Source organism: Chamaea fasciata, unplaced genomic scaffold (genome assembly GCF_029207755.1).
Source record: "Chamaea fasciata isolate MVZ Bird 193981 ecotype frontalis unplaced genomic scaffold, bChaFas1.0.hap1 SCAF_14, whole genome shotgun sequence".
Lineage (NCBI taxonomy): Eukaryota > Metazoa > Chordata > Aves > Passeriformes > Sylviidae > Chamaea > Chamaea fasciata.
The window spans coordinates 5,961,929-5,988,626 of record NW_027094099.1 but is presented as its reverse complement, the minus strand read 5'-3'; the positions used below and the strand labels follow the sequence as shown (position 1 = coordinate 5,988,626).

The window sequence follows — 26,698 nt, the reverse complement described above, 5'->3', positions numbered from 1 at the left end:
CACAGGTTTCACAGAAGTTTCCACTCCTCTTTATGAACTGATTACTCCAAAGAAGAGTACACATGGAAATGGGTGCACACGGAAAAGGGGACACGTGCAGGACCACAACAATAAACTACAGCTAGCAGAGAGCAAACCTCGTAGACAGACAACTTAGCATAAATATACAACAGTTTTAGAAATAAATGAATCCTGATCTGGCCTGTATACATGGGTAATCGAGCAATTCAGAAAGCACTTCCAGCCCACTCGAAATGTTTCCAAATTCAGAATAAGTGAGGCAACCCTTGGAAGAAGCAGCAAGGAGCAATTCACATCTTTCTATGAGGTAAACTCGTCATTTCAACTAGTGATTTATTAGAAGTATTAAAGGCAAGCTATTAAAATCTCCACTCTCTGGATCTAAAACAAGATCATGTTCAGCAGATATTCCACATGCTCAAGAACTTAAATTTGTATAACCATCTATATATTATCAGAATTCCTGATAATTGTAACCACATCAACATGAAGTGAAGGGTTAAAACGATCCAACAGGACAGCATATGCATACAGCATTACCTTTTTCTTTTTGTTACTCTTGGGAAACAAAACACACCACTCTCTCCATCCTTCAAGACACTGATAGCTCATATTTCTCTTGAATTCAAAAGAACAGACAAGACTTTCCTTGTCTTGAGAACTAGAGACAAAGGAAATATTTCTGTGTATGTTGGAAATCTTTAGTGGTGCTTCACAAAATTACTTTGAGAAATCACAGGTGCAAGGTTGACTACAGTGCGCTGAGCTCCCATTTCCCAAGGCTTCCCAGCCTGAAGACAGAGTAAGGGATAAACCACCACGAAATATAGAGCACGATGCAGTTCATACAGAACCCACATCGAGCACCCCCCCACAAGGACTAGCTCAGGTCCTCAGTGGGATGGCAGGACATTTCCTTCTCCCTAAAACCTCTCTGCTTTATTTCCACAGGGCACGAGGTGCAATCCAGGTGTCTGCCTAAACCGTACTGCAGCCCTGGCATGGTGAGCTGACCATGTGCCTCCCTCTGCTTTCACCAGGCAGCCTCCTAAAGTCAAGGCAACTTTTTGCAAAGCAGATCTTACAGATACATCCATGTTCTGCATATAAGGTGTCTGTGAAAAGAATTAGCAACCTCCTCTGCTCCCTTGTCCCCTCTTTTTTTCTGCAGGGCCTTACCAGAAGCTGACCTACCAGCCCCACCGTGCAGCTGCAGGGTCCAGGAACACATTTCATTCCCTTTTGCCCATGAATTCCAGTGTTTGATATAGGAAAGCACAGCCCTACAAGCCTCCATCTGTGGGCAGCAGCACATGCTGCCCTCCTAAGGAAAAAGGCAGAGGGATCAATTATCAAGACATGACTGGGAGGGAGCCAAATTATTCCTACCTAAGGAGGAGTGAACCTCCAGGGAGCCTCTTGATTCCTTCAGTAGACCACAGACCAAGTCTCATGTCCAAGTAATAAATTAAGCTCTGCAGAAGAGGGGTTGCTTCAGACTCTGGGCGTGGTGTCAACTCCTCCTGGGTTAGGGAGAAGGGCCAACAGTCTCCACAGGTCTCAGAAACCAGAAGTGCTAAATACTTTGATTTAAAACCACTAATAATGAAACATATAAACCTTTTGAAACAAAAGCTCCAGGTCTTACTTGCTGACACAATGCAGTTTCTTCCAAATGCTTCAAACAGTTACCAATGCTCTTTGGAATTAACCCGCTTATTTAAAAACAATAAATAAAAATTCTAGTTTTATAACTTCTAATGATAAGTTCCCTATGCCTTCACATATATGGAAATACTTAAATTATGTGGCACACTATTGCTTTCCTTAATACACAAATTTTGTTAAACAGCTGGTATCAAATGCATTTTGGATGCACAAGCTGAAGAGCAGATTTTCACCCTTAATACCAGGAGAAAATTATAAACTCCAGTCTATAAAATGCTAATGAAATAATCAACTCAACACGGAAAATACTAAGTACTGCAGTGACAAGGTATGAATTTTCTATAAAACGCCATATTCACTTTGAAAAGTTGTAACACCTGAAATCTGGGGATGCTAAAAACAATCTCAAGAGTCTTTTTTTCTGAAGTATTATTTTCCTGCAAATGACATCCTAACCCAGCAGTGCTGTAAGAAACACAGGGAGCTATTTGACTGATTCCAGTAAGCATTACAAGCTCACCTTCTGGCTTTTGGTTTTGAACGTCCATGTCCATTCCATCTAAAATTACTGTGAGTGTTAAAAAGCCACACAAATGTACAGGACATCTAAAGGAAAATTTTCCTGATGTCCTTGAGACTGGAAACACCAACTTTCACATATGCTGCCTCTGGGAACTGCACAATTACATCAATTGACATCTCAAAGTTCTCTCTTAAAAACGCACTGAGGCTTTGAATGCGAAGTTTGGAGCCCCACAGGACCTCTAAATGGCTGGGCAATAGTTTTAAAATAGTATTTGCCCAATGGAGTCGTTAAGCTGTATAGAGGTAATACATATTTGCTACTCAGGCATGCACCACTAATAAAGTTTGTAATGAAAATATTTCTAATAAGTGATTTTATTGTTAGAGTACAGGAGCCACTTCTCAAGCACACAGCTACATCAGCTTCACATGCAAAGTATCAGCCTTAAGAGTTTACCCACCTCTCCCGTTCAAAATAAGCTATGCTTTTGATTCTAGAGTATGCAACAGATCTTTTATTCCATGGATCTGTTATTTCAGAAACCCAACTGGACATGGTCTCGGGTAGATCTGCTGAAGGTGATCCCAGATGAGCTGGGGTGTTGATCCAGACAATCTCCAGAGGTCCCTTCTGATGTCAGCTGTTCTGTGACTTACAACCTCAGCTCCTGTTTTCTCTCGGATTTCCCCTCATGAGCAGGAGAAGCTTACACTTTGTATCCAAAAACCACCACCTTGCCCTGAGATCTCGCCAAAACCCCTCATGTATATTGTACTTCAGCATAAATACACATAACAATTAACTACATCTTCATACCACAGGATCTCAGTAATTTGTGATCATTCCGTGCAATGTACCACAGAATACTAAACAACAAAACAGTCCAACTTCCATTTTTAGTTTAGGTGTCTCAGATTAGGCAGTAAAACTAATTCTAACATTTCTGAAACCACACGAGACTGACTGATGGAAATGCATTCACATTTCCTCCAGATAATAAGTCAGAAACAACTCTGCTGGGTATCATGTATGTTCAAACTCCTATGAATTTTAACACCAGTGCCTTCCTGTACCAAAACCTGCCAGCACTGCTTTCCCAACTGTTTGTCCTTGATCTTAAACATCATAATATTTGGTATTTTTCTTTAAACTACAGACAAAAACAGGACAAACTCTAGGTCCACTTTTAAAAGACTTCTTGATTTTCATGTGTACAATGTTTTTAAAAGTTAATCCAATAAAGGGCAAAATTTAGTATGTGAACAAAAATCCCTCCCCAAAATCCAGTCTTTGAGACTTCACCGTTTCAGTGTGGTGTCCATGTTTCTCAAGGCTTTGGTTTGACTATGTATAAGACAACTAACTACATGGTCGATGGTGGCGTAAAAGAAGCCCGAGGAAAAAAAATTGTTCCTGGAAAAAGGAAAGAAACATAGTTTTTGTTCTGACAAGACAGTCTCTCCTTTCCTTTGCTGTGGTACACAGAGCAGGATCTACAGGACGTGCATGGACACAGACCCTAAATACTTTGCATGCCTTCCCCACCCTGACAGCAGGAAGGCAGCTCTCCAACTCATGAGATCATGCAAAGCCACACAGTTCTAATTCCTAATACACTCTGGATAAGGAGCACAGCACCCACAGCTCAGGATGCTGAACTTCCCTTCATGCATCTGCCCCAGAGGGGCTCACACAGACACATCTCCAGCCTGTTCCTGAAACTTTCTACCCAGCAATTCACCTAAGATTATTTTCATGGATTCTCGCTAATTGTATTCAATTCATAGGCTCAGCTTGTCAATTAAAAATTGTTTTATGTGTGTTATTTTTTGAATTGCGGAGTGTCTGTTTATCCCCAGAAACACACAAGGACCTGCAGGCAGCAAGTCTGATATCTCTTCCGGTTTTCTTCTATCAAGAGGCAAAGTTCATGGTCTGTCTTCAACTGTTTTTTCTTTTTAGAAAAAGCCTGATTTTCCATTTATATTTCTAAGGAGATAACAATGTCACTTCTCCAAATACTTACAGTTCTAGAGGGAAAAATTTAATGTGCGTTGTATAACTTCAGGCCAAACTAAACTCTGAAATCAGTTTCAGAATCCTGATTTATCTCTTTTGACCTTTAGGACAAAGAAGGATGCAATGATCAGAATGGGCTCCATATGAGACATATAGAAGAGAGGATCTTTCCTTCATAAAGGGAGAAATACATCATTTGTGTATCTGTCAGTAATAAAATCAGGCATCTTCTCAGTTCTGAGGACTTTCTTTACAGCAGGTAAATCCACTGGATTTAGGAGTTGCAACTGACTTGTATCTGTAACAACAAAATCAGGAACTCTACTGGTGAACTCACCTTCCATTCCCACGTCCCTGAGTCCTCCTTTCCTCCACACAGAGCTCTGTTGTTTCACAAACAGAGTTGCCCATTCTGTTCAGCTTTCCAGGAGCACAGACCATGAGCCAGCAGTACAAGCAGTCAGGCTTTCACATAACCCACAACATTTCCCTACACTTCAAAGAAATAGATTTGAAAATCCATTGTTATAGAATTGAAGAAAATGCCAAATTCAAACCTTTTGAATCAGATTCGTTATAATACCTATCTTTTGCTTTCCTTTTCTCTGAGCTAGATGAAACTCCATTAAGTAACCGAAATATATCAGCATCACTGTTTTTCCATTTCACCAGAGAAGTTACAGACTAAGCCTGGCCACCTTAGCTCTGTGCTTCTCTTGCACCAGCATGCAGAGAGGCTTCCTGTACCAGCCCAGCACATTTTATTAAGTTTTTTTAATTGCACTTGACTCCCTATCCCTGTTGAGGAGGCAGCACAAAAAGGACAAGTGTGCGTATGCAGATGTTTGAGTTTCAGCACTGATCCCTCCCACAGTGACCAAAGGCATCACTCTGCAGGAGCTCCCAGCAGCTCCTCTGCCTTGTCTGCAGATGTTGCTGGGAATTGCCATTCCCACAGCACATCCCAGCCCCAGAGGAGCAGCATCTTCACTGGACACTGGTCAGAGCGGGAGCCGGGGCCTGGCAGCTCAGTCACACTTCCACCGAGCTCCACTTTCTCCAGAAATCCAATTTTAGACTGAACCAGTGAAACTGGGATTTCTCAAATGTTCCACAAACATTTTCAAATGCTAATAAAGACCAAAAAAGTATCTATGTTAAAATTTTAGTTTGGACAAGGAATTTGCATTTGATACAAAACCCCCCACAAGATCCCTACCAACCACTGTTAGTTCATACTGCCAAGCAACCCCTAAGCATGCAAGTGGGATTTCTGCCATATTACACTAATCTGGAAGACACTCTCCTTCTGATAAATTCCAATTAGCTCAGGGGAGCAGACCACAGGTAACCCAGAGAACAATATCCCAAAATGCATACACTGTAAGTATGGGTCCTCAACATTGGCTGTTTTCTCTACGAAAATTCATGTTCCCAGTGCATGCAAACAAAGCCAACATCATTTCAGTATTGCTTTATGAAGTAATTACACTGTTAAAATGAGGAACACAGCTCTACACTGAACTCCTTAGTATATTTCTTGGACTTTTTAAAACAGACATAAGAAAACAGGAAATTCCCATCACAGTTTGAATTTATAATTTAAAAAATTCAAAACTAATCCATCTTTGAACACCACTTAACTTTTCAAATTTTTACATACATTTAAATAATATTAGTTTAAAATATATACATTTGTATTTTACAGAAGACACATTCTTGTTAGATATAAAGGCCTGATTTCTAGTGCTCAATAAAAAAGAAAGTCAAATGAAATAATGGTTGAAAAACTTTTGCTCAGATATTTCATGCAACAGATAATCACTTGGATGATTGGATGGACTTGACGACCTCAAAGTTCTTTTCCAACCTACTTAATTCTGTGATTCTGTGAAAAGTCAAAGACCCAAAACTTTTGCATCCTAAGAATAAGTATTTTCTATGCCACAGAAATCTCCATCTATGAAGTTAAAAGAATATTAACATTTTAACTTTTTAATGACTTCCTATGTCCCAGAATATGTTGCTGACCTGCCCCTTCAGTGCCTGCTGATTTGCACCAGCCCTGGGCTGGAATAGTTTAGTTTCCTATGTTCTGGGCTGATTAAAGACGCAGACTGTGTGACGTGAACTGTGGCCAGAGCCCAGTAAGGTACAGTGATGCAATTACTGCTGTTACTGACTCTCACTATGTGGGATATAAGTGCAGGGGCCTCTTGGGAGGCAGACTTCCACGAAAAAGATTACCATGAATAATCCTAGAAAAAAGGTCTTTCAGGAAACAACATATCACTTATTTGTTCTCATGCCAGCTCTGTCTCAAAAACTGACAAGAGGCAATAGCCTCAGAAGCAACGGGCCTGATTGCAATTCACAGAAAAAGAGACACAGACGAATGAGTTCACAGCCAAACAGGAACATTAATAAGGTATCCCTTTGATAATAGCAGGACATGCCTATAACACCCGTGTTTTCACAACCACTTGAGTCTTATCTCAAGAGATCCAATGTCCCAGGCAGTAGAAAAATCCTTTTGAAACTTGGATTTGTTCTTAACAACACAGTCTTTTCTTCTTTGAAAACTTAACACCTGCTCTCCAATCTGCATCTGTAATTCAGGCCCCTGGCCCGCGTGGTTCTGCTTTAACAGAGAGTGGAGGGATCGCCTCTGGCATGTACAAGAATATCAATCTTGCTAATATGATTAGAAGCAGCTGTGAAGACAAATGTACACAGATTTTAAGCTGTCTGTGGTGTAGGTGCATGGACCAGTTGCCAACATACACAAATCCTCAGGCCATTGTATTTTCCCTGCAGCTGATGCCCGTGCTAACTAGATATAGAACATATGCTGCTTTCACTGTGCCTTCCAAATTCAATACCCAGCACTAACTGCGACCAATAGCCAATACAAACAGGCGGTCTGATCAGCAACACTACCACTTTCATGTAAATGCAATAAATATTTCAATAAGCAATTACGCAATAAGTATTTATTGAAATGTCAGGCTAAATTATTGCAAATTGCAATAATTTAGTGAATAATTCAATAATTCAAATGCTGCAATAAACACCTGAATATGTATTGCAGTATAGTTTCATAAATCATAAACTGACCAATATTTAGAATACATTATATCTGCTATACAAACATGCAGCACCTCCTTCATATACAAACACTACCCAAGCTTGCATACACGTAATTAAATGGTGGGGAGGGGTTTACCAGTGTATAAATAAGACTAACTGCTTAGGTTTAGACACATGGTTTTAAAATCCCTTTGTGCACAGTTTAGCAAACCAAAGAATATATTTCAGTTCTGACTACTGGTAACTGTTTGTCTCTTTGTAAACACTGCTGTCATGAAAATGAATCTCAAATAAAAAGATTTATTAGAGACACACTTCATCAGAATTAATATCAACATGTAAAAATAAAAGTAAAAATTAATTCGTGCAAACAGTTTTGTGTGCGTGCATGAGGCAGCCCCCATAGAACTCGACAAGTCAGATAGCCTCATTTGAAATTTCAAAATATTTTTTAAGGCCTTGGCCATATTTTTTGTTATGATTTGAATTTTGCAGGTCTTCAGTGTCAACCCACCTCTCCTATTATTTCACTTGGAAACCAACATGTGTTGTCCTCAAGTACTGAAGTAATTTTATGTGGCAGTATCAGCAAAAATAAAGAATTGTTGCTACTACTGGATAAGCCAGAGCTGACTTCACAGAACTGTGTATCAGAAAAAGGGCCAAAAGCAACCCTGTATTAAAAGAACATCCCTATCCCCAAAATTTCCTGAAGAGTAATGCTAACTGTGAGCTGGAGATTTAGCTCTTGCTGCAGGCTATGCAGGGAGGGCAGGCGTAGTTTCACGTACAGCACCAGGATCCCATTTCCTCTGTCTCAGCCCGCGGGGCTGATGCCAAGCATGTTTACTGATGAATTCCCCATGCTCTGCAGAAGGCAGCACATGAACAAGATTTTCAACCTAAACACCAGCCACTAATACTTCATCCAGCTGGGGTTTGTTCTCCTTACAGGATGCACTAAGAAATGCTCTGTTCTGCTGTGACTGTAAAGCAGGTAAAGGTGAAATGCACTTGGGTTGGGCTGGACAAATGTGCAGGAAGCTGGGCCTGCCCACTTCACCGGTGGGGACGAGCAACACACTGCACATGAGCTCCAGTACGTGCCTTTGGGTTTGAAACAGGGAGGACTAAGGGATTGTCCACTTAAAAGAAGGATAAATCAGAGACAAAGGGAAGAGAAGGGAAGAAATTCAATACACCAAGCAAAAAGTAATCCTTATTGCTCTGCACTATCAGATCTAACCACGGTGCTAGAAAACCAACACTTACCAAAAAAAGCTTATGAACAGTCCCTAGAGAAAGCCAGGGGTTTTTTTAAGTCTCAGACTCAGTTATTCTTTTCATAAATGATGAAAGAAATAACTAGACTTTCCTTACAACTATTTTTAGGCGAAACATATATGGTATAAGTAACAGTCAGGCATAAACATCTGAAAATACTGTAACTATCCAATAAAGGATTAAGAATGCTCAGTAAAGCTGATATGGGTTTTGGATTAAGATCAAAATAAAACCCTCAAAACCAGGCCCAGAACCCAACTAATTAAAAGAAAAAGCAAACACTTGACAACAAGATTGTTAAATAATTGAAAACCCTCTCAAGGAGAATTAAGACCATTTAAACTCAGAAAACCAAGTTCTAAATACATAATGAAGCAAAGGATAGACAAATTAGGCTAATCAGCATGTCTTTTCCCTACTAGTGTTCTGTATGTTCAGTGAGATAAAATCAATGGATTTTTATTCTGTGTTTGGCTGCTGAGACTCAAGTTTGATGAATGGACACACACTGGGAATCGTGTTCTCCCTCTTGCTCTTGGAACTCCATGGCAGCAGCTGCTCCTGAGGTGAGAAACAGCCGCCCTGCAGCAACAGCTCAGGGGCAGAGCATCCTCTCAAGCAGGCTAGCCTTGGGCTGAGGGGGAAACGGGGTGAAAAGGATTCTCCTCCTCTGCCCTGCTCTCACTGCCGCTGCCCATCCTGGCTGTAGGTGGCCCAGTACAGCCAGCCACTCTCCTGGATCAAATTCCACCATCCACACCACAACTCAATTTGCCAGTCTGTGTGCAGACAGATGGAACCCTGCTGGATGAAACCAGAGGAACAGGAAACTGCCTGGTATTTCTACTCTCCCATGACAGTTTCTGGTCAGAATCAGGCTTTTCTTCCATTCAAATGACTTGGCCATGTGCAAGAATCTCTTTGATATATTGCATTTTCAGCATATTTTTCAATCTAGTTACAAATACAGTGGAGTCATTCAACTGATATTTTTCCCATTTTTTCAAAATTTTTTATCTAATGAAAACTGAAATCTTTCCTCACAATATGTTTGTTTTGCTGAAAATGAAGAGAGAGATGTCAAAATAATTTTCACTTTCACGTTTCACTTCAATGCTGAAACATCTTATTATACTGAAAGTTAAAATAATTTTACATCCTATTACAATTATATATATATTTATATTTAGGTTTTGACAATACTGATCCCAAATAATTTGATACTTCAAAATGTTTTGTATTCCTGGAAAATGTTCCTATTTTCAGTTTTTGTTCAAAGCTGGAATGAACACAAGTAGTCAAAATGTTAACACCACAACAACACAATGCGACCCTCTCCCCAAGACACACAGAGTGGACAAACAGTAAGTTACATTACAACTCATGCCAATTTTTTACATAAACAATGGCCTGCTGTTTGTTTTAAGGATGCTTTGGCTCTTGTCAGTAATGTTAAAGCACCTCATACGCATTACAGAAAACCCACGAGACATAGAGGGCATTCGAAACTGAGTTTTGCAGTCAGGATCTGGACACAGAAAGATTAACTAACTTTCTCACTGCTACACAGGAGAGTTGTGCCAGCCTGAAATGCAGCTCTGCATCCCACCCTGCCTCCCCTGAGGATCCCAGTGCCTTATGCCATACCCCCTTCAATCCCAGTTCTCCCAGCTCAGGGCCAGCAGCACTACTCTGCCTTTCACCAAATCTGATTTGGTGCATTATTTATAATTTTACTACTTCAGCTGATCAAAGTAATGGACTAGATGTTGAACTTTTTAGATGTTTTGGCAGCATAGTTGGAGGAACTTGAAATTATTAAGCAGATGTTCTGCACCATAACTGGGGGCTTGCTCTGCTCTAATGAGATGCAGTATTTGTTACAATGAAGGAAATTGCTTGTGGATTTGCTATAATGCATTTCACATACACTGGGTTACGTTTATACTGGAGCAATGAAAAGAAAATACAGTAAAAGTCTACATTACTTTTCAGATCTGATGATGTCACCAGATTCATATTAGTACATCTGAAAAAAGATCAAGCTCAACTTTTTGAGGTCTGTTTCTGTTTTTGTACTTGATATTCACCTCAGTGGTGAAACGGGTCCAAACAGTTAGCTCTCTGTGATCTCTCTCCAGAGGAATCACTCTACTATTCCAGCAGAACCAACCAGAGTGGGTTGCACCTCAGTGTTTTTAGGCCTCTGACCAAAATTATTCAGAAGCAGATCTCCTCCCTTTGTACATATATGAGCAAATTTAATGCACAGTTTCTCTGGCTCTTTCAAATTCAATTTTAAATCTGTGGTGTTTGGCTTTAAATTCAGAGTTATACAGTGCAATATGGAAAGCAAATTAACAAATTCACAAGTTGACTCTGTGGACAAATGCCAGAGATTTGTATCAATCTCAGTGTAAGAGCCAGGACTGATCCAGAAAAATATTGACAATTATTGTCTGTCCTTTGTTAAAGACCTCAAACTGCGGCTTAGATATTTATTATGCACCATGCTTATAAAAATTCCAAGATGTCTAATGGAAACAGTGCACAATAGAAGCCAGTTCTGCTTTTCATTTTATATACTACCACTGGGAATCTCTTTCTTCTGATGTTCATCCATATTATAAGTTTTTTCTTCATAGTGGGTAAGAGTTTCCTTGCTTTGAAAATAGAAATTCATCATAACAAGAAGGAATATCAGGCATATATAAATGCCAGCCCGACTACTCATACTGTCTAAATTGGTAAAATCTTTTTCATTCCCTTCATAACACTCAGCACAACCAAGTAACTCCATCAAAACACTAACAGAACACTCCAGAGACACAGAAATGCCAATATTTAATTAATAATGTGCAGCACAGGCACCCACACTCATATTAATAAGTAGCCTCCTTTTCCTAGCAAGCAGTAACATCAGTGAGAGCTGTGAACTCTGCTCCTTTGAAAGCCTGCGAGATGAAGCTGGAAACTGCCAATCTGAGGGCTCTTAAAGGAATGTCACATTAAAAAATACACTGCGATACTTAAACCGTTTGAACCCTCTGTAGCAGTTTATCTTTACAACCTCTCATCCCTTCCCGCACTCCAAAAATCCTGCACAAGGACTTGAGACTAAGCCTGAGCTCAGTGAGTCTCAGCCCTGAGCCGCAGCCACAGGGACTAACCCTGGCTTTCCCACAGCACGGAACATGGAGTCTTCTCCCTCACAGACAGTGGTTTTATCAGAATAAGAGAGGCTAAAGCAAAAGACTTTTCCCTTGTATTTGTCACAGGGACACCAGCAGTCAGCACATTTCCAAGTTTATGTGAGGCCGAGCTCAGAGGCACGGCTGAACCTGCCCCAGCAGGTGCTGGGCCAGCCCCTCCGGCAGCACCCCCGGCATCCCTGGAAATGCCACACCTGCAACTAGGGCCGCACCTGAGGCGGCTCGGATCTCTCCCTTTGGGCAAAAATCGCTCGTGCTCCAAGTGCCCTACACCATGTTTAAATGTCAAATACCAGTAAGCCACCAAGGAGGAAAACACAGCGGCAGCAGCCTTGCCACATCTGAAACCTAACATCTTCTAGACTTCAGCAGGCTCCCTACAATTTTCAACCAGCCACAACTTCTGACTTGTGACCTTGCACCGCACACTGCTGTTGGCAACCATGACCAAAGGTTTTGGCCCCACTTTAGACTGACCCAAAACTGAGAAGTATTTAGAACGCTAATCAGGTAAAATCCACAAATTTTAGTGGAACCAGAACTTGTACATTACCCTTTCAGTATATGTAGGTGTTGATTTCTAAAATCCATATTATGCCATCGAAATTACATTAAGAAAACAGGATTTTACAGCTATATCTGGAAAGTGCAAGTTCTACTACTAAGAGTTTGCACAACGAATTTTTGAGTACACAAATGGAAACTGTGAACATAAATGTTTAGATTCACATTTGACTCTCTCCGAAGTTATTGCTTTCTTTCATATTAGCTGAGACTGGAACCGGCTCAAAATGAACAAACTAAAAGTGAAAAGTATCTTAATATGTAATTCTTTCAATATAATGTTACATACTTAGAAGAAATCAATCTTCCAAAGCAGATGGGAAAAGGTCTCTATTTACTAGGACCCCTTTTATAGTTTATTTCTCCATTTCTCCATTACTTCAGTGTTTGGAGCATTTTGGAACTAGAAGTACACGTACTATTTTCACTTTTTAGGATAACTGTCAATACTTCAAACGTTCAGTAGAATGAATGTTTCACTTCTAGCCACCATTTCAATTACTCAGGAACACGTACAGTAAAACAAAATACAGAGACATTTTGGGGAGGGGTAAAGAAGGAAAGTACTTTGGTCTCTGAGATGATCCCAAAGCCCTCCTTTGTGTATTTGTAATTTGTTCACAGAATGAAAGTAGAGTCTGCATCCCATGTTTATGCTGCTGCTCTCTGGGTCCCTGCTCATACACCCACCCAACAGAACCATCCCAGACTCAGCAACAGCTCCCTGAACCTTTGAGCAGAGGCTGCAGGTGCACTCTTTGAACTCATAATTTTTCAAAAAAACTGTGAAAATTTCTACTGAGTTCCTGAGCCTCCATGGAATTATGTACATACCAATTCTCTGAAAACAAAGAAATCTGGGTATTATCAACCTGCAAAATGTTTTTTAGGATCAGACCTCAGTTCTGTTCACTTTTTTAGTTATATGTGGAATTTTCTTCTAAATTACCTCATCCAAGAGCCATTGAAGTGAATGGGAAAAACTCATGCTGACCTGAACAATTCTTATACCATTAGGACCTATAAAAAGTTATATTTATATTGCTTTTCTTTAACTTCAGCAGCAACCTGACTGGGAGCTCTGCAGCCTGCTACACACACAGCACCACATTAGGACAATTGCTCTTGGCTGGAACAGACAAACGTGAAAGCTTTTCTGAAATCAAACAGATGGAAAATACTATGAAACTATTTAAAACCTTTTGAAATGCATAACTGAATCAACAAAAACTATTTCCACACATTAACTGAGGCAAAGATAGCGCACTCACTTGATTTTTAAAACTGCAAGTTGTAAAAGAAATGCGTTGAATTGTACAAGAAATGCATTAAATAAATATTTCATGCATTTAACAACAAAAATGGAACCTGCATTGATAATCCTTTGCTTAACTGCTGCACTGTTTATTCAATATTCCCCAAAGTTAATGCATAACATGTTAAAATGATTACACAGTCTTGACCTTGCAGCTCCATTTTATTCTCCAGACTGTTTCATAAATTTGGGAGATAGGGCAGGATCACTGGGGTTCATGCAAGCAGTGAACACCTGCAAAACACTGTGAACCCCAAGTTTCCCCCCATTCTTGTCATCATACTACAAGAAATGGTTGTGCAGATCTGCGTGACAAGGACCCCGAGGACTACAAACATGGAACTCATACGAAATTGTTCCCTTGTGAAGCTGTAAAATACATCTGCTCAGAGCATCTGATCCTGCATGGCTCTGCTACAAAAGGAATCTATAACCAAACAGAACAGATTAGGAGAATTCAGACTAATACTCATTCTTTGCATCCCCAAAGACGTGCAGGAATAAGGACAGGACGCCCTCCTTTCATTGGTGTTTTGCTATAAAGAATTCAAAGGAAGTAAAAGTGTTGATTCAATAGCAAAGGCAAATTTTTTGAGTGAAATTTTGTCTCTGAAGCTTATGGAGGACTTTTCCCATGGACGGGAGGAGTCAATAGACAATACCAGCAAACAAGACTAAAGCATCCCAAAGCTCAATGTCCCTTACACAGCAACAGTTACTTGGACACAGGAACCACCCACTCCAGAGAGGAAGAAATAACACAGTCAAGATCTTCATCTGTCCCCGTTCTCTCCCTTATCTTGGCAAACCCAACATACAAAAGACTGGGTGCTACAAAACAAAATGGAGATTCCAAAGGTTTTTTAATCCTCCCACTGGATAGGACTGTAGGTTACCACATAACCTTTGGGAGAACAGACAGAAAAGGATGATCAGCATTATCTTTATTTCTTATTCATACGTGGCAGAGGTTTTGCTGCTGAGAAACCTGTGCTTCATCCAAAGTGGAGGACTCAGAAAAGATGGAGACCAACCCCCTGGAATTGCCAGGGCAGGTTAAATTCTTAGGGTATGTTAATTTAGAGCAACCTTGCTATATGCTAATTTTCACTCTTGGATAATCACATCCATAACCACACCCTCAATCCCTAGTAGGCCTCTGGTCCTAGGGTACTCTCTTGCCACAAGAGATTCTTTACACAACTCAGACTGCTCTCCAAATCAAAGGGATCCAAATCCTCAGCTGTCCACTTGCAGTAAGTTTTAGGCTGCTCTGCACAGCCACTGGACACAATGAAGTTATGTAAGAAGCACAGACAGATAAGGACTGGTACGGATTGATTACATGAGCTCAGATATCGTTGACTCATGTAGCCCTGCTTATTACAGACTTTACCCGGCAGCCAAGTCAGACATTGAGAAAGTTGTGATAAACCTACTAAGTACTTAACACCAATAGCTTGTGTTTTGTGGATCAAAGCATTCCATTTTATGGGGTGGAGGTGGGTTTTTTAAATTAATTTCTGAATACTGGATGTCTGCATCTTGTTTCCAGTGACACTAATAGGTAAAACAGACAAATTTTATCAAAATATCTGTACCACTCAGTACCACACATGCTTTGCAAATAACAAATCTTCCATCTACATTCTGTTCTAGCCTAAGAATCTTCAGTACCACACAATCTGGATACAATTTTGTTTCTACATCTGAGCCTGAAAGCCACAACATCCGTCCTTAACTTTCTGCTCCAAGCAAAAGAACTAAAAAGTGTGCTTTGAAATGAGGGCATAATTCTTCCTGGGACGTTTGCCCAACTCACAATTAATGCAACTGGACAGGTCAGATGCTCTAAAATACACCTGTAAATATTGGTCAGCTGGACACAGAGGGCAGTGTCTCTCTTACAGCAAACCTAGGCTACATTTATCTAAGGCCTGTAAGAATAGAACAGATATGGCCTGTCTGCTCATCTCCTTTCTCTCACCTTCCTGTCTTATAAATATATCCTGTTTAAATGGTTTATCTTCCATTGCACTTCAGAGTGTCTTGAATTTACAGCTGAATGATAACATTTGATGGATGTAACTTTCCATTTTCCTGAAGACACTAACAACCATCTCCAATTCTTGAGACTCATCCAGGTGTCCATCTATAAACACCCACTTCTTGCTCTCACCACTCTTAACCCACTTTCCCCTCCAAACACCAAGTAGAAAAGTGAGGAAATTAAAGTGTGCACAATGAATCAGAAACCTTACATGTGGGGCATGTGATCTGTTACAGGAAAATGGCTCATTTTAGTCACCAGAGTATGGTGGGCCCTGCTTAAAACACTGCACTTAAAAATACATACGCATTATTAATTATTGTAACAAACCACAGAATCAAAGGTAAAAGCCAGGCTCTAATATCACTGAGCTTCCTACAAATGCAAATCAAAATACATTTAATAATAAAATTATACAGAAAGAATAACTATAAAAGGTAAGTTGCCATGTGGAAGCACCAGGTTTCCACATACATAAATATGGCAGCATTTTTTTATTAAAGCCTTCTATAGAAGTAGTTACATATTTCAGTAATACACAGGATATTTACAATTTCCAGGTCAAGCTCAACACAACAGATGTTCAGGAAGCAGATTTATAGATGAAGTCAAAGAAATGCCTCAGATACTTCACCACAACCACACTTTTAAAACTGCAAACTTCCATCTGCTTTCTCTTGTGATCCATTCACAAACCAGCAATAAATAAAGGGGGAAACAGGGACATAGTATAAGTGAACTTCTTGTTCTGCATTTAAATAAATTCTACTCTCATAAGTGAGCAATATTTCCCAAATATTTTAGTTAAAAGTGAAATAGAATTTTTAGTAATGTGTGAAAAATGGATACTTCACTGCCTCACAAAGGATTTCCACTAAGCCTGAAGGAAATCAGAGATCATATTCCATCAGAATTCAAGAGGAATTTTATGCCTATAGTGCCTAAACTCTTGTCAGTAATTACAGGTATATGCTTCAGGATGTCTTATATCTATCCTTATGGAACCGGGCACTGTTTGAGTTTAACTAATCAACAAATATAAACACCATCTACTTGTTACATTTCAAGTCTCCCAAAACTGTCTGATGCCTCACTGATGAATCTGTCTGCCCACGGCATTTCACATGAAACAGGAGAAACAAAAAAAATTGTCTTAGAAAAAAGGACATGCACTGCAAAGAACAACTAACCACAGAACGGAATAGAAGCAATCAAGAAGATTTCTAACAGGTGGAGGCAAAAGAGAAGCAGAGAAGTATGGTCTGCTGCAATGAGAAATGAAGACTTCAAGCAGCTGCCTCCTTGAATATAATACCTTGCAGCTGGGTGAACTGCAGCACAGCTGGGTTATTTCTGGAGATATTGTGTATAGATTCCCAGTATACATGTATATATACATATATAGTTGCAGAATATATGTATATCTGTATGTTCACTAACTAGAAGTAAGTTACTTGAGAAAGTATAAATAAAACAGTAAGATGACTTCTTGTCCTCTGGGTGAAAACATTAGGTTGTCCAAGTATTGCACACAAAGCTGAGAGAATGCAGTTCAGCACAGCCTCTCCTGAGCCCCAAGGAACTGGCAGTCACAAATCAGAGAAGGCCAAGCATCAAGAAACTGGGACTGGGTTACCTTTGGGTGCCAAGGACTGCACTGCCAAGGCTCACAGGCATTCAGGAAACGCACCAGGGCCCACCTTCCTGACCACACACAACAATCAATCCTTTGAGTCCTCTATCTAACCTGAAGTTCCACTTCCAGTTAACTTGAACAGACGACACTTTAGGTTTCTTCACACCTATCAACCTTCACAATGTTTCCAGAATGGTGTCATACTAAGATGTAAGTAACTCCAGCAATGGACACCAAAAGAATCCTTGCTCTAATAACATGCATGTAAAGAATATATACCGATAATTTGTTTATAAACATATCTCACAATTCTAAGAGAAGAAAAAAATCCCACACTGAACCACTGAAAACAAGCATAATATATTCAGGCTTGCCCTTGGAACAGCTTTCTGCTGTTCCATCACTGAATGGAAAATACTCCACAAAACATCTTATCGATGAGACTCTAGCAGTGAATAAATGGTCTCCTCTCAGGCCCTTATACCTTCGTCTTCACAAAGTCCAGGCAACAGAGCCACAACCTCCCACACCTGAAGCATCAGCACAACTGCTCTGTGCCTCCAGCTGACCATCCAGTATCCATAGCAGCTTCTGCATTGTCCTGGAAACTGCACTCCCTGTACCTCCTCTCTGAAACCAGCCCCCTCTGACTCCTGAGTACTCCAAGTGCTTGAAGCTACTTGCCCCTCTCAGCAGCTGACCAAGATTTTTAAGATTTAGGCTTTTCTTCCATTTTGTAATTACTGAAATCATATTAATCAGACCTCATTCAGTGTCTTCAGGGTCATCAACTACCAGCAGACTCCAGAAGTTTCTTAGCAACTTAACATCTTAACTTGGGCCACTACATTTTGATCTGTTAGAAGAAGCCTTTTGGCATTCAAAATGAGTGAAAACTGTTGTTAACAAATCCAGCAAGAAATAAAACACAAATCAATAAATGCAGCAGCTTTGCATTACTCTTCAGTCTCCACCTTAATACCCAAACTGATTCAGACTAAATCTTACATGCCTCTTGTCTGACACAAAGTATTGAAGTTGAAGTATTTACTAGACACTCGTGGAAGCTATAAATTCCATTTTCTTCAGAGCTTTTATTTATCCCAGCTGTGGCAGGCAGACATCTCTAACCAGAAGGTTCAGGTTACTAGAAGATACTTTAAGACAAAAGCAAACTGATAAATGATTTTACAGCATGTTCAGATTTACCTGCTCAGTGAGTTCTCCTCTGATCACAACACAGGCTTCAGGATGGAGTATTGCCATGAGTGTCATTTTAGAGAAAAGAGTACCACTGAAATTCAGCATGAAAAACCACGCTGACCAAACATCCTTCCATTCATTCAATGCTTGGATTCTGACATATTTCAAGTAAAAAAAAACCCAGCTGAAACTGCCTCCTTGCCTGTCACAAGGCTGGCTGCTGATTCCTGGCCCCGTCAGCCTCTTTTGCCCCAGCTGATTTTGAATCGCTTTGTGGTGCCCATCAGTAGTTAGGTTTGACAACAACGATACTGGGGGACACTGGGGACACATTCCCCCCCCCCAGAGAATGCAGCAGTGACATCAGTGCCGTTTGACACACCCTTCTTTCAGCCACAGGAATTTTCATCCCAGTTGAAACTCAGCCTGACTCCACCTGTGCTCCCAGCAGCAATGTGGTGTTACCGGCTCTGTAGCAACTCCTGTCCCTCAGCATCAAACAGAAGAACAGAGAGGTGTCAGGAGCCAGGCAGGCCTGGCAGTGAGCAGGGACAGAAGAAAGGCTGCCAGGCCTTGCAGAGGAGCTGCCCAGAGCAGGTGAAGGCACAGCCCTGGAGCAGCAGCGGAGCAGGGCCTCTCCGTGAGCTCCAGCCCCCAGCCCTGGCTGCCAGAGCAGCTCCTGAAACAGCTCCCGAGGTCAGAGCGTGGCTCTGTTCCTAGAAACCCGCCTGCCTGCATCCAGCACTTCAGGCCAAAAACATCTTGACTCTACCAAGTGGAACTAAATCATGTGTACAGACACCACTGTGATGATCCCTGAGCCACGTCCCTGCTCCTGCTATTGCCTCTGGAGCCAACATCCAGTCAGGCCTAACACAAGCCACAGCTGCACATGAAAAATCACACACACACACACTGGGAACAGCCAGCATTCCTGGGAAATAAATGTCCTGCCCTGCAAACAAGTGCAGTCACCTGAAAGGGGAGCTCTGAAACTAGAGCTGATTTATTTACAACAAAAAGCAAACCAAAACATCAACTGGAGGGAATGCTTGGTCAAGTATGCATTTTAGAAAACTTTCCATTAAAAATTCACTGTAAAATAACAAAACAAAAAATAACAGAACTAGTTACATTTGAACTTAATATTTTCTTTACTTTGAGGGAAGATGGAAGAGCCTCAATATCTGTTAGGGGTAAATCATGTCTGACTTTCAGTGGACCAAGCTCTGATCTGCCAAAAACCCCTTTTTTCCTCTAAGAAAATGAAAGTGCTCAAACTTTGCAGTATTTTTCTCCTTGTAATTTCCTTCACTTAGAAGGAAGAAAAAGCCAAGTCCCCAAAGAATACATTTTTAGCACTTTCAAGTTTTACACACTTGGGGGGCAAGTCCTGACTGGTGACCATTCTGAAAAGCAACCAGGCCAGTAAAGCCCAACGTCCCTGCAGGACCCTGCAGAGAGCAGAGCTCACAGTGCCTGTGCCTGCACAGGTGTAACTCTGCCAGCTGGAACAGAAACCCAGGGCTGGGAGCTGCTGCTTAAAGGGCTGTTTATTACACATACCTGGCTGACATTTTCAAACAGAAGTCAAAACAAGAGTCTCTGCACCTGACCAGGATTTTTTGCAGTTATTGATTTGAAAATACTGCATTTAATGATGGATTTTGGATGCACAAGACTATCCAGGTATCCTCCTGAAGACAAAATATCAGGCACAGGTTCTCCTGGAGGGGACTTTAACGCATCTTTAACCTTTTAGAGAATTTCTGACAAGAAAGTCTGCAGCTATCTCCCTCCTTTCAACAAATGCAGCCATTCTTCACTAAGAGAGACTCCTGTGGCCAGATTCCCACAGAGTTACCCTTTTCAATCAACCTTTAGGTTCTCTCCTTTCAACAGATTCTTTTATCCAGCCATCAAAAGGTTATGGATTTTCCATCACAATTAAAAATGAAAGTAAACTGAAGTTAGGATTTCAAATTAAAGAGTTCAATCATCAGTATGATTCAAACATTCATTATTTCTGTAGAGTTAAACTTCCTTACAGGTTTTATGATTATGTCACTGTGATGTTCTCCCTCTACCACAACTGGATCCCTCTTCTCAAATCCTGCCCTTAAAGTCATCATTAGCTATTGGTTGTCCCACACAAACTAGGTTTTTTCATTAAATACTCTAAATTCATAGGGTTTACAGTCCCTCTAATGTGACTTTTTTAATAAAGACAAAAGTTTATGTTGGAGCAGCAGCAGATAAAATGGGTTAGAGAAATGCAGCTGCACCAATCTGAACGAGGGAGAAATAAAAATATGTGTGTTTTTTTAAAATAACAATAATCACACTTAAGTCACCAGCAAGACAGCGCTGTGAATTACAGTTTAACTGCCCTTATTGATCCAGTATAAACATTAGGAGCAAGCTGTGCTATGCAGGGGAGGGAAAAAGAAATGATCATGGCATGTTCTAGATCCCCTGATTCATCTTTCCTGGCAAAAGACAGAGTGAGTCAAAGCTGCTGTGTAGGAAGCAAGGAGAGGGAGGTGGGCTGAGCTGGCTCAGCACTGGCTGGGTCTTCCCAACTGGGCTTTGGAAAGGGATGCACCAAAGCTAACACATCCATTGTAGGTCTTCAGGGCCACCTTGTAGAAGTGATGCTGTCTGCAGAAGGTGCCTTCAGCCCTGTGCTGGCTGAGGCACTGGCTCCTTGCTCTGCCTAAATGCATGGCACAAAGTGCCAGAGCTGCACAGCTCTGAAATTCCTCCTGGGCAACTTCACAGAGCCAAACACAGCCAAACTAGAAACACAGCACACACTGAATGTTCATAATTGGAGACAGAGGGGCAGCTCTGCCAGTCTTCACTACGCCCACAAGAAACAGGACAAGGACTGAGACGTGGCTACATGAGAAACAAACATTACCAGATCTAACTGGGTGTCAGATACAACCCACCTCCATCTGCACTGACTCATGTTCAGCTGTAAAAATAGGTAACATCAGCTGTGGAACAAAGCTGCCTGATGGCTCCCACTAAGTAAAAATCACATCTGCCTTTCCAAAACACAATCTGTGTAATAATGCAAAAGCAAGTTGTTTTCCCTTACCTTCTGCAAAAGGTTCCCATTCATAAAATCGACCCATAAATGGCTTGTTATTGTATGATGCACACTGTACCTCTCTAATATTCCTGCTGCTTTCAGGACACATCTGTTTAGATTAAAAAAAAAAAAAAAAAGTAGCATTATAATCAACAGCAAAGTTATTTTTGCCTTCCTATTAATGAACTTTAGAAGGTTAGTGAAGGCATAGCAAAATTCTAATCCAGACGAATGATATAAACTTCAGGAGACCTCGTTAAAACATGTACCAAGCTGTTAAGTAACAGTATCAAAAGTGCCTGTTGAAGAAAATTAATGTGCGACATTAATGGAGCAACAGTTCTATTAAAAAAAAAAGTAAAGCTTTTATTGAGCTGTCATTTTCCTCAGCAACAGCACAACACTTCATGATAAATTCAGTATTAGATTAGAATTACTTCCTTTTCACAACAGCTTCACATTTTTCATCATTAACTTTTTGGGCTCAGATTCAACAGAGTTGAAACACTCAACGTACACGCTTACATAACTTATTAAAAGTTGACCACAGCAGCTTCTTACTCTCATCCTATGCTCCCATACCATATTTCCACTTTTCCTTCTGTATTTCTATATGCTGCTATCACAGTCCCTGCATGACTCTGCATTTTATCTCATGCCTTCAGATCCTGAGCTCTTGCAACTAAGGAGTTGGTATAGGAGCTTGCAACTAAAGAGCTGCTTCTGTACAAGCACATGTGCACACACAGGTATCGAGGCAGGGCAGGTTTTACAGGTGGAAGCAGAATCCTTCCTCAGGTCACCTGCAATGCACACCTTTGGCAGACCAGCCTTGTTTGCATGTGAAGTAGATTCCAAAAGCAAATACAAGTTAAATACTTAATGACTTTGCTCTGCCTGAATCCACACATTACTGCAGTTACAGCAGATTACTCTGTGTGTGGGCACATACAAAGGGGAGAACGACTTCTACCAAATGCAGGGGGTTAATTAGAACAATTTCTATGCCTGGAAAAAATAGGTAAGCTTTGGGCACAGATGCAATATTTTTGCATAGCCTTCAGATAATAAAAACGACCACTAAAAATACTATTAACCAGTAGAAATCACATGAAGTACTAGACTAGAACAGCAGAATATTTTTTCTGTGTGACATATTTCAAAGGAAAGCTAATGTTTTATGAAAACAGCACAGCTAAATAACTGTGTTTTCAAAGGGAACAGAAGAGAATCACGAAGAACAACTCTTGTTGCAACTGCAAGTCAATTCTCTTCTGTCTGTACAGTAGGAAAGATCGGTGGTCTGCTTGGGAAGCCAGGCACAGCAGAGGTCCCAGGGGAGTTCTTGCTTTGTATCCACCATCTCCCCAAGAAGATGCTTGTAACTGGATCAAAGAGATGTGAAAGTCAAGGGTTTTCAAGTGGGCTATAAACTGTACCAAAGACATGCCCAGGGGAAGGTTCACAGACTACTTTATCTTCTATTAAAATCATGGTAACAAATCTTCTAGAATAAACACTATTTCTGGCCAGGCAGCCATCTGTGCTTCTTCGCCCACCCTTCTGAGATCTCCAAGTACACGCAAATACTGCCTTCCTCAACAAACCCTCTAATTAAAAAAAAAAAAAAGCTTTCCCTGAAAATAGGACCGTGAACCACCACATTGGAAGGGTGGGACCATGGGACCAAAAGCCTTTCTAGTGCCAAACGCAGAAAGCAAAGCTCTATTCCCACAACTGAAGCACAGCTCCTCCAATGCGTGGCACAGCAACGCAGAACATTTATTCACCACAACCACCAACCAAGGCAGGGGAATGTACTTTTCACGGAAACCAATTATTGCACATATCCTAAAGGTGAAGGGACAAAACCTGAGCTGGCATTAATTAAGGTCACTGCACTAAATTACAGCAGAACAAACATCAGTTTGCACCAGCCAAGTCAGCCTGAGGAGTTTCTTTCTGGAATGCTTTCCCCTTTTTTTTTGGCAGGCATTTTCTACCAGCCTATTGTGAAGTTTAGTTCTTCTTGTTTTTCCTTTTCTGACCCCTGAGCTCATGTTCTCGTGTACCAGTATTTCTGGCTCATAAACCATTTCCTGTACACCCTGCTCATACCAACTGCAGGCAATGTATGAGTAAAAATATCAAAATATTCATCGCTGTTGCCAACAAATAGTGACACCCACCCCTTCTAAGATCTTTTCCTTATAGCTACAATTTCTGTTTTTAAACTTACTGACAGTTGCCCACAAGATAGAGACCTCAGTGCTTTAAAGCAGGACAAAGGACAGACAAATATACGAAACTCGGTGTGGATCAAGCAAAAATCAGAAGAACAGGCCAACTCAGCACATCCCTGCTACTTTTGAAGCCCCAGCTCAGTTGCCTTTCCTTCATTTCATTCATCAAGGTTTAATTGCAACATAAAATTTTGAGGAAAAAAATTGAGCAACCTGGTCTGCAAAAACACTTTGCTTTGTTCTTTATACAGATTACACTCATTTCTATTTTTAATGTCCTCTAAAATGTTCTTTAGCTATGAAGTACAAGAAGGCAAGATTACTACAGTCCATGAATCACCAAGGCTTAAGAGTTGTATTATACTCTACAAATATACTAGTTAACATCTATGTGCCATTTACTAACCCCACCTAAATTGCCAGTGCACAGCTGAATGCAGTGACAGCTTTATGCTGCCTGCAGCTCAGCCTCCCCGAAAACGAAATCCTTGAGCCTTTCTCAGAACACCTAAGCGTGCCAGACACTTTCTCTTGGCCTTTCTGGCTTTTTAGCACTTTTGTAGGCAGAAAACCACTAAAATGAAAAAGCATGACCCTGTACAATCAAAAGTGAAGCTGCAGTATAGGGGTTCCTGTAGATCCTCATTTTTATTTATTCCCCGAGAGTACAAGCTATTTTTACACCTCAATTCAATTACTATTTCTGTCATGTACAGCTTGACTAAAACTCCTAAAATACAGCAACAAGCATCTGTGATGAGAAGATGGCAAGCCCAAAGACAGCTCCTATGTACAATGTCTCCCGGCTGTCCCTTGCAGAGCTCAGCCCCACTTGCCCTGTCCCCCAGCACTGGGAGGGGGCAGAGGAGCATCCCCAGCCCAGCCGCGCCCGCCCGCCAAGGGCACTGTGCTGCAACAGGCGGCCACCTTGGCATGTCTGCAGGTGCAGAACGTTCCTCTGCCTAAGCCAGACTGCTAGGATTTAAACAGCCCAGATCCTTTTCCAAAACTTCCCAGAGACTTTTGGAATGAACTTTGCTAAAATATTTAACTTACTGTGTGATTCTCCCTCGGTGACGTGAGGGCATTAAAATCCTGCCGCCTGCCACAGACTTGAAAAGGGTTTTTTGGTAAACAAAATGCTGACTTTGATTCAGGGTTTTGTCAATGACAGATCTGGAATTTCTTTTTTTTTTTTTTCCCTCAAAAACTTTGCCTTACTGAGGGATTTATCTGAAGTGTTTCATAAGGGTTTTGATACAGCAAACAGGATAGCCTCTTTGGATGTTTGTAAAAAAAGAAATAAAACCTCCTTTTTAAACCAGATCTAGGGAGGCCAAAGCAGCAAAAAATATACTTTGCATCTACTAAGATAAATCTCAGATTCTTTTGTGTAGAGGCAGATACAAATTGTCTAGAAATATATACTCTCTGCTGGGGGAGGGTTTTTAATTATTGTTCTTTCACTTGTGCACTGTAAAATTAGATACAGCATCTAGAATGCATAATTTTCTATGTTTTTAGATGTTTTTCCTACTTAAAATATGCTGCTAGGACAATGCAATGATGTGAATTTAGCATGTGGGGCCGCATTCAGCAAAGTGCCTTCGAAGTGCTGGATACTGATATTTTCACTCAGGGTGAGGAGTTCCAGAGCTGCCCCTGCTGCATCTCCACGTGGCTGTTTCAAGGAGGACACCTCAGCCAACTTTTCTTCCCGTGCTTTCAGGACGTGAGTGAATTACCAGCAGCAGCACGGCACTGGGTGATGAGGGAGGCAGCACGTGAAATGCACTGTGCCTGCTGTTGAGAGAAACGTTGTCCTTTGGAAAGAGCAGGTTTATTTATGCCTCAGTCTCTTCTGAAATACGCAGGTATGAAAGTAGTCTGAGGGACAGCAACACACAGTATTCTCTTTGTCATCTGCCATTAGTTTTCTTAAAATGAGCTGCTAGTACAGTTAAGACTGTTAAACAAAGAAACCACCCTGCCAGCTTTTTAGCTTTTGGTTAACATTTGAAAAGGACCCTTTTTAACAAATCCTTGACACTTGGTTTAATTAAAGAAGTGCTGGCAAAACACCAGAAAATTATCAGTCGTCCAGCAGATGTGGGCTCACATCTGCCATCAGCAAAGCTGTGTCAAAGCTGTGCTGAGATAACACTTCTGGAAATGTGTAAAGGGGCCGATTTGGTCCTGAAACCACCTCCACAGGCAATTAAAACACCGACTAAGATTTCTGGCTATGTTTCATTCGTATGACCTACAGTAACTGGCAAATGCTTTTCCCGAGGCCCCATATCCCTTCTTGATTCTCCAGGCTCAGACATAATTCATAATTAATATTTTCTCCGTGTGCAATACTACATGTTCAATTAAGTCCAGATAATCTAGTTGTACTCTTGTTTTCATTTCTGTAGTGGTTCTATATAATCATATTAATCCTTTGGCATCCCAAAGGATAAACACATCTCCAAAGAAAAATAATTGAAATACTTGTTTCTGAAACAGTAATCTGAAAATGTTCTTTCCTTTCCTTACTCTTAAACGTATAGTGTCCTTCAATATCCATAATCTATAAATTCCAGTTCTTTACACAACAAGCCACCACATCTGCAGTGTACTTTGAACTTCTGCTCTGAACTGCTGGTGTCTTGTTTCTCCTGAAACCTACAGAAGTTCCAAGTCCATGTAAGAAAGTGGAATGTGGAATGTGGAGTCCATTCCACCAAGGACCAGCCAAGGACCATGCCTGCCCCATAGGTAC

General features: G+C 40.8%; 1 protein-coding gene across 1 annotated transcript in view; it reads right to left on the bottom strand.

Annotated features, from left to right (window-relative positions):
- The window catches only part of THSD4 (thrombospondin type 1 domain containing 4), a 234,124-nt gene that overhangs the window by 145,591 nt on the left and 61,835 nt on the right, over positions 1-26,698 (bottom strand). The window contains exon 6 of the mRNA XM_066196706.1: positions 21,695-21,797. Coding sequence (XP_066052803.1) covers positions 21,695-21,797 — 103 coding nt within the window. The remainder of the gene's footprint in view (positions 1-21,694; positions 21,798-26,698) is intronic.